General features: G+C 40.0%; 1 protein-coding gene and 1 pseudogene across 1 annotated transcript; one reads left to right on the plus strand and one right to left on the minus strand.

Annotated features, from left to right (window-relative positions):
• Positions 1–201: 201 nt before the first annotated feature.
• On the minus strand, positions 202–621 carry LOC149018611 (AT-hook motif nuclear-localized protein 17 pseudogene; annotated as a pseudogene).
• Positions 622–1,136: 515 nt separating this feature from the next.
• On the plus strand, positions 1,137–2,700 carry LOC149018612 (zinc finger protein CONSTANS-LIKE 3-like). Its single transcript, XM_089152787.1, has 2 exons — positions 1,137–2,008; positions 2,092–2,700. The coding sequence occupies exons 1-2, from the start codon at positions 1,202–1,204 to the stop codon at positions 2,440–2,442; spliced, it is 1,158 nt and encodes a 385-aa protein (XP_089008913.1). The 5' UTR covers positions 1,137–1,201; the 3' UTR covers positions 2,443–2,700.
• The last annotated feature ends 6,574 nt before the right edge of the window (positions 2,701–9,274 follow it).

Genomic DNA, 9,274 nt, shown 5'->3' on the forward strand with positions numbered 1-9,274 from the left:
CGATCACATTTTCTCCGTATCAACTAGTTTCTTCTTTTTTTCTTAGTTTTTATGCACTTCGTTCTTAGTGAAATTATTCTTTGCCGGCCGTGATAAGGCTGCCGGTAGAAGAAGAAGAAGAAGAAGAAGGCGTATCATATCCTTCTTCCCAACACCATATCTTCGACTTGTTCTCGATCTCCACTTCTCGACTTCCTTTCTCTAATGAAATCCAAACCTAATAGGATTTTCAGGAGTGAAGAGAAGACCTTGAGTCCCTGCAATAGAGATCGAAATGTAGGGTTCAATCACTGAAAATGACGAAGTCAAAGAAGAGGAACCTAGAAATGTGGCGGAGAAAGAAACAATTTGGTAATTTCCATTGAGCACGAGAGTGGACGCAAAAGCATGGGCCACTGGTAAATGAAGCTTGACGTTGGTGACAGTTCCAGAACTGCTTAGAACATAGAGACCCATATGGTGACGGCGCGCGTATTGGGAAACCACCTTCACAACATCGCTGCCGGCGGATATTTCAAGAACGACGGCTATCATGGCACCGTTGTCGTCTCTGGTAACCACGATTGGTGGTTTGGGCTTGTTCTTTGACCCTGGTGGTCTGCCTCTAGGCTTCCGAACCATATCTCCGGTTGATCCACCAGTGATTTACTGAAAAAAAACAAGGGCAAAGACGAAGAAGAAAAAAGAAATCGAGCCGGACAAAAGAGGGGTGTAAATTGATAAAAATTTTACCCTTAAATGTAAAAGTTACAAATCAACATATGATTCTTAACCGTAGGATTACATTTTGTTTACGTGACTCCATCAGGAGCGTCGACAGCCGCAAATAAAAATCCCATTTTCATCTCCTACTAATCTCTAATAATTCTTCCAATTGTTGACCCATATTTTAGGAATTGTCTCTGCTACCCTTGGAATTACTACCTTACTGCATTTATATCAATAATAAAAAAATAGTAGATAGATTGATTACCCACAACTAGTGGGTCCCACGACGTCCTCACAGAAACAGCTACTCATCCATCCCGGTAGTCCAGTTTCAACTTTCAATTGGATAAAAAAGGCAATTGAATCGTTTTAAATGGCTATGGTCGGTCCACGTGTACAACTTAGTCGTCAGCAACCTTATAGAAACAGAAAGGGTGAGAAGAAGAAGAAACTGGAAGAGAGAGATAGAAAGAACCACTCAGAACTGTGTTTGATGATCCACTGGTCCGCCAGAGAGAGAGACAGAGGAGGAAGAGCTGAGAACTGTGTAACGTCCACTGGTAGTGAGAGAGAGAGAGATATGGGAAGCGATGAAGAAAACGGAAAGGGGTACGCGGCGGCGAATTGGGGCATGACAGCGAAGCCGTGCGATTCATGTAAATCGGCGGCGGCACTCCTCTTTTGCCGAGCTGACTCGGCCTTCCTCTGCATAGCCTGTGATGCCAAGGTCCATGGAGCTAACAAACTCGCTTCTCGTCACGAGCGCGTGTGGATGTGTGAGGTTTGTGAACAAGCCCCAGCAAGCTTCACCTGCAAAGCTGACGCCGCAGCACTCTGTGTCACCTGTGACCGAGATATTCACTCGGCAAATCCACTCGCTCGCCGTCACGAACGATTCCCAGTTGTGCCGTTCTTCGAACCCGCAGCTTCAGTTGTTAAGTTCAACCATGTTAACCATCTTGTCCCTGACAAATCGAACGCTGACGAAGACGACGACCTTAACGATGCCGACGGTGACGGAGAAGAAGCTGAAGCTGCTTCTTGGCTTTTACCAAATCCGAACCCAAATAAGCTTGTCGAAGCTCAGGATTTGAAATCTGGGGATTATTTCTTCTCCGACATCGATCCGTATCTGGATCTCGATTGTACTCCTTCTATGGGAACTGATAGTGTAGTTCCTGTGCAAACCAAACCCTCTCCACCAAATCTCATCAACCCATCTTCTGATAACTGCTACGAGATCGATTTCACCCGATCCAAGCCTTGTTTCAGCTACACCACTCTTTCTCTTAGCCAGAGTGTAAATTCCAGATCTCCCCAGCTTCTGATTTAGTTTGTTTTTGTTTTTTTGTGTTTTTACTGATTGGGGTTTTTAAGTTTCAGGTCTCTTCGTCTTCGCTTGATGTTGGGGTAGTTCCAGATAATGGGAATTCCATGGCAGATATATCGAATCCATATGGGAAGCAAGTGACGAATTCTACTGAGAATCAAGCGTCACAGCTTGCGGGTTTGGACAGGGAAGCAAGGGTTCTGAGGTATAGAGAGAAGAGGAAGAACAGGAAGTTTGAGAAGACCATTAGGTATGCTTCAAGGAAAGCTTACGCAGAGACAAGACCGAGGATCAAAGGCAGATTTGCGAAACGGACGGATATTGAAGTTGAAGTTGATCGAATCTACAGCTCTGGTTCAGCTTTCATGGCAGATACTGGTTATGGTATCGTTCCATCCTTTTGATCAATCAAGAAGAAGGCTTTACTGGTTTCTTTCTCAGCCCTTCCGAACTCTTCTTCTGGGTAGTGATTAGACGAAAAGAAGGGGAAAATGCTTTTTTATTCTCTTATTTCCTCTGTTGTTTTTGTTGTTCTTTGGGTATTTATCTGTAAAGTAAGCTTGATCGGTAGAAACACTACCTGTCCATTTGCAGAAACTTTTTCTCTGTTTTCTCAGCTTTTACTTGATTCAGGTCTTCAGGGTTTCCATGTTTATAGCTTTTGCCTTTGTGTTTCTTATCTTCTTCGCTACAGTAGTTAGTTTTCTTTTCTAAATCCCAGTATCTGTTTCTGAATCGCCATTGGCTCAAGCTCGAATCTCTATGCTAAAATTCATCTTTTTAAATTGTTTTTTATAGAACCTGATTTGACTTCAAACAGTCAGACTTCCACTGCAACCATTGGATTAAAAGAAATTAATTTAAGCTGCGTTTCAATGGAATCATGTAGGTTTATTCGTTCTTAAATAAAAAAATTTTGCTTTCCAAAAATGGCTTGGTGGTGCAGGGTGATTAAGCTATGGTAAAATGATTAGAAGAAAAAGGTATCATTAAGGAGATTTAAGAGCAAATCTTCCCGATATCATCGATTTGGTATTGAAATGATTCTTGGGTAACCAATACCTGGTTCAATAGAACTACGATTTCATGGTATTATGGATGAAAATGGGTGTTTGGGGTCACGAAGAGAGTTTGTACTGTGGATGATGCTGGGGATAAACCGATGAATTGCCTGATGGGTACCAATCTGACAGTGTCTGCCATACGAGGGCCCCACTCATTGATTAGCAATGCATGGGTCACCATTGAGGACAGTGTGGGAACCCATTCTTACAAGCTGCAACAAGCCTGCAATTATTTGTTTGAGATTAAATGAGAGCACTTGTGGAGAGATGATCTGCAATGGGACTTTTGGTTCTGTTGTTGTTGAAACATAAAGTCGTGAACTTTTTGTTTGGGCACAAGAACCATGAGACTATGGGGTCCCTTTTATTAGTGGGTGATAAAGCAATGTTTTGACCCGAAAAAAGATAAAGCAATGTCGACTAAGTTTGGATGGTCGTTTGGAGGGGGTTTTCCAAATAAGTTAGGCTGCGTTTGTTTGCAAAGGTGGAGTGGGAAAAAAAATATATGGGTCCCATATGTAGTGTGGTGAGGGAGAAAAAAATGAAATGAAAGAATTTTGTGAAAAAATGATAGTAGTGGATCACACTTTTTATTTTTCCTAACTTTCCTACAAAGTCCCACAAAATATGTAGGGTTTTAAAATGGCTTGGGGTGGGAAAGTTAGGCTGCCACATCAGCAAACAATGTCTCTCACTTTCCCACCCAAAGCAACCAAACAATTTACCATTTTGGGATTTAAGGGAAAAGTAAGAAATTTGCACTCTTTTCAAGAATTTTCCCACCTCTGTTTTCCCACCCCACCTTTATTCTAGCAAACAAACGCAGCCTTAGGGTATTCAACTATGTACCATATTTCATTTTAAGGGTACTCGTTAGATTTATGTTAAGTCTTAAGATTAAAATATTACATATGATTAGATCATGTAATTCATTGAACGCTAATTAGGAGATTTCTTTTTTTTTTTTTTGGTGAATTAGGAGATTTCTTTTAAGGAAAGGACCCAAATATATGTCGGCTACCCACTTTGAAAATGTCAAAGGTGTACGATTGTGTTTGAATGCATTCTCCTTAGTTTTGTTTTCAGTAAAAAGAGATTTATTTTCACCATTTATAGGGTGCATGGAGTTTGATAAGTATGCATTTATCATTATTTATTTGATTAATTTCTCATACTTATTTAATTAAAAGAGAGCTAATTGAGTATTGTTGTGTATTTTTCAAGAATAAGGTGATTTTGATTATTAGAGATAATGTGGGGTAAAGTTGGCAAATATATTAGATATTGGTGGATTTTAAATCATGGGATTCAATCTTGCTGCCCAAAAGAGCATATGTTAGCCAAATTGGAAACAGGTGGAGCTTTAAGGAATAAAATTGGTAATAAATCTGAAAATCGTGAAAACAGACCCACCTTCAGTATTTGGGCATATTTCTCTCGTATGAGCTCAGATTGTGATGATTCAAGATGCTATGAAACGATATCGAAAATATCTACAACTTTCTAGTTTTGAGTTTTTTAAAAATATGAACGAATAAAAGTCGAATTGACGGGTAAAGAGAGGGAATTCATTGTGTGCGGGATACATAAAAGAGAAGCTAGCCACAGAGAACAGGGGAATACGGAAAACACGGATCTTGGCTTTCATCTCTCTCTCTCTCTCTCTCTCTCTCTCTCTCTTCTCTTTATTTGTCTTATGAACTTTGTGATAATGAGTAGTTAGTTCCTTTTCTTTGGGATGTAGATGAACAATGCTTATTTCATTAATTTGAATGTTCTATACTTCTAGTTGATTGTGTTTGAGTTTGGCCAAAGATGTTCTATAGCTCAACAAACTAAGCGTGCCAAGCTTCGGCGAAGGACGATAGTCTTGCGAAGAGAGGGCATATCTAGGAAGACCATCCTCAATTTGCTTTGAAGTGTAGAGTTATATCGATTAGTGAAAAGCATTGGGATTCGAAATCCCAAAGATCTTCACGTATTCATAATTTAAGTTTTTTGCATTAATTAATATATTTAATTTAAATTTAGTTTTGTTGAATTCAATCTTAGTAACTTAGCCTTTTAGTTTCCCATAGTTTGACCCCATACTTTCTGCTTGCTAGATTAATATAGGATTTTATTTTTGAATGGTTAGCGACACGATCAGTGTTCAAAAAGTATACCTTCAACAACCCTAGAGTAGAAAGTGGCTATTCTATCCTACACGAAACCTATGTGAATATAAATAGGTCAAACGGGAGGGGTTATTAATTAATCTATTGATGAAGTTAACCAAAGACTTAAGACTCGAATTTTATTGTTATCCTTCATTGGTGGTTGAGGAAATTTTCCTCAAAAGCTTTTGATTAATGGAGTAATTATTTTCTTGCAAAACGAAGAAGAAAAAAAATTTGAGTAAATGAGTATTGGTAAGAATGGTTGCAAACACTGCAATCAATCAAAACTAAGTTCCGCTCACATTCTTGTATCATGAAAAATGAACAAATTGTATATAACCAAGGAAGGAAAAATCAGTGGAGAACTCGGCAATATTTCACCGTTCCAGAGCTTAGTGATACTGTCACATCCACCTAGCCGGTACCCTACTTGGCATACCCGGGTATGTGATCCATAGTCCCAAGGATTAAGTATCGAGCAACCATGCCTCCCACATATGCGATAACACAATCATGAACAATAATAATCAATGTTAAAGCATATAATAAAAGGAATCATGAATAAGATAAAAACAAGTAATCAGAGCGTAAAATAAAAGATACCAATTGTACATATAATCCAAAAAGAGAGAGAGAGTGAGCGGAAATAACTCCCTCTGTAACAGCGGAATGTAAATTAGTGAAAGTTAAAGTTACAGATCCATGTTCCAAAGAAATAACAGTATAAAGGTCTAAACTAAGGTCTCCTCGGTCTTATACAAGATATCCTCATAGGTATAAACATAGGAGACCAAACACGACCTTTCCCACAGTAAGGTCGAGCTAATCCTGGTACGGAGGGTAACCACCCTCGAGATCTTCACCGTGACCTTCATAGTAGCCAAGACCTTCAGAGTAGTATGAGGGATCCGGGTCCGTCTCGAGGAAGGAACCAATAAGTTTTTCAACACCTGCAGAGTAATCTAACAAAACAATTGCAAAGAAAGGAATGAGTTCGAGAGAACTCAGCAAGGCAATTATTCTATAATACATAAGTCATATGATACAAAACATAACATGATGCAAGATGATATGAAACAGATGATGCAAATATGATTCTAACTCGATACATGCTAGTCTTTATGGTAGACATGCTTTAAGTCATAGCACCATACTTCTTTGGGTAAGTTTCAATCACTCAGCACCAGTGGGAATTGGGTCCTGCATCCATCTCAGACAATCAATAGCTGGGGTTTCGGTCACCATTCTCTCACATCACCATTTGGTCTAAGTATTGGCGCATGTCAAGGTAAAGCCTAGCCCAATGCAAGTCATCTACTTAGTCGTATCATGTCACACTAGAGTCAGCATATCCGATTCTCTCAAATACGGACTCATCAACCCTATTGGTCATCCAAAAATAGTAGATGGGAAGTTCTCACGTCCTCTCACGGATATAACTCACCGGTGTCGAGCGCCTGTGAGCCCAAGTCTAGCTATTTGCAACCCTACCAATGAATGACCCCTTTCGGGTATCCGCAGTGTGATTTATGTCCTCTCACGGATATAACTCACCGGTCTTGAGCGCCCATCAAATCACACTACTACCACAGGTCGTTCGGTCTCAATGCCCTTCCGATTCGGGTTTGATACAACAAGTACATCCTAGCCAACACATCTAGACAAGTCCTATGTATGTCATCCAGTAATCCGGGAAAGCGTCGATGGGCATCTTCGGAGAACATCCCATACTATTCCCTCCAATGTCCAAGGACAGAAATGTCAAAAGGACATTCCCCAATCCCAAATCATACTTATCCAATCACATTCTTAGTTTCATCATATCATACATACATGATACATCATCATATTGAAAGATACGTCATAACATCACATGATCAAATGTATAAGTAAATAATAAGAATGAATAGACATGATAAACAAGAGTAAATAAACATGATGCCACTGTCACAAGATACCTACAGTAGTTATATGATGTCCAAATACAACCAATAAGCTAAGCCTATTAAGTTGTCAACATCAGTGTAATAATCACATTGTCACACCCCACCCGCCGGTCTCGGTTATCCGCCAAACAACCCGTGGGAGTGAACCATCACAGGATCCACGGTCTTACCCATCAATAATAATAAACACAAGTATAGACAATCAAGAGTAAGAATAAGTGCAATAATTAATAAAAAGGTTATAGGAGTCCAAATACTCCAATAAATATCCAAGAAAGAATCAAAGGAAAGAATCAAGAATCCAATGTAATATTGAGTTCAGCGGAAGCAAAATAAATAAAATAAATAATCCTTTTTCCGGTTTTCTTTCCTAAATCTAAAAATTGGTTTTCTAAATTAGCAAGTAAAGGGGGTCCTCCAATCTTTTTCCATAAGATCATCAAAATCCTGGCAATCTGCCTCCGTCGGCCATCAATGGGTGCTATAAGAGCACACCAAGCATCTTCAGGAGGCTTCGTGCTCTGCAAGTTCATGAACCACTGTCTGTGCCACATTAGCTTCATACGATAAGGCTCTTTCATACGAATCATCTCCAACTTCCGACATTGTGCCATCATCTGTACAACTCATATACTATATACAATGAAAGGAATGAGTTCTGACGAACTCAGTAAGCAACAGACAATTCTGATATATATGTCAATACAATCCACGAATGCATACATGAAATGATATGGATGATATGCAGAATATGAATGCTACTAAGATCTAACTATGCAAGTCTCTAACAGCTGACATGCTTTAAGATATACACCAGCCCTCCTCTGGGTAGGTCAAGTCACTCTGATCTGGAAAGGACTGGTTACCTCTGTAGGGATCCTGGGCAAAGGGGTAAGTCCACACCTTGCTCTCAAACCATGGCTGGGGATAAGTCAACACTCTCTCACCATGACCATTGGCAATGAGTACTGGCGCATGTCGGGGTTTCTAATCCAATGCAAGTCATAATGGTAACATACTATATGAAGTCCATATACTTCCCCTATGGCACCAACCAACTCGGTTCAGTATCCTTCGCAACCTAGGAGTGAGAACCCTCACGGACTGGCTACCACTGTTGGACTCCACTCCTTAACCCTATGGTTATCCACATATTATTGGGGCGGATGCTCTCATGACTCCTCACGACACCCGGTCCGCTCCTTGGACGCCCATAAGCCCAACCCTAACATATGCAACCCTACCATTGCATGACCAACAGTGGACCACTGAGTCTCCACATGGGACTGGTTACCGCCGTAGGATGAAATAGAGTCACGTCACCATTGTCACGGGTCACCCGACTTCAATTCCCCCTCCGAAAGGGTAATAGCATGTGGGGTACCTAGCCATGCAATTCTAGACTCTCCTAGGTATGTCATCCAGTAATCATGATAGTGCTAGAGGCATCAGTGAGCATGTGTCCCATACCACAACCCCTCGATATCTCCATCCAAGATATCCCAATGGAATACCCCTTCCATCACAACTACACTACATCACTCTTTATCATACCATGAACAGTTGTGCAATATCATAAAAGATGAAGTACATCAAGGAACACCACAAATAGCAAGTATACAATAAGAAGCACATGCTTTATACAATTATAGCAAGTTACAAGATCAAAGAATAGTACATAGAATAGCTGAATCATCATGTATATGTAATTGCATATAAATAAGAATGCATGTCCTTACTTGTAATTTAGTAGAAGTCCTTTATATTGCAATCAAAACACAATTATAAAACTTTAAGTAGAGACAGAGGACACCTATATGCAGGGTTACAAGAATGTATAAGAGTCAAGAGTCAAAACAAATCCAAAATCAAACCTACATAGTCATTGGAAACCAACCGGTTGCTTGTGCCAGTCGCTTAGGTTAAGCGACCTCCACAAGTGACCACCCCTGTTTCAGATAGTTTCCAACTTCGAAAATTAGACTTGATCATCCGATTTCAATCCGTTTTGGGATGATCTTAGTCCGAATTTCAAACTTAATAGGTCTATAATGAAGGGGTGAAACA

Source organism: Hakea prostrata, chromosome 4 (assembly GCF_041222555.1).
Source record: "Hakea prostrata isolate BN-2017 chromosome 4, UWA_Hpros_2, whole genome shotgun sequence".
Lineage (NCBI taxonomy): Eukaryota > Viridiplantae > Streptophyta > Magnoliopsida > Proteales > Proteaceae > Hakea > Hakea prostrata.

Bases quoted from the DNA above. Each gene is read 5' to 3' on its own strand.
- LOC149018612 (XM_089152787.1), top strand. From the start codon at position 1,202: ATGATCCACTGGTCCGCCAGAGAGAGAGACAGAGGAGGAAGAGCTGAG. The intron at 2,009-2,091 runs GTAAATTCCAGA...TTTAAGTTTCAG, and splicing joins CTCTTTCTCTTAGCCAGAGT to GTCTCTTCGTCTTCGCTTGA.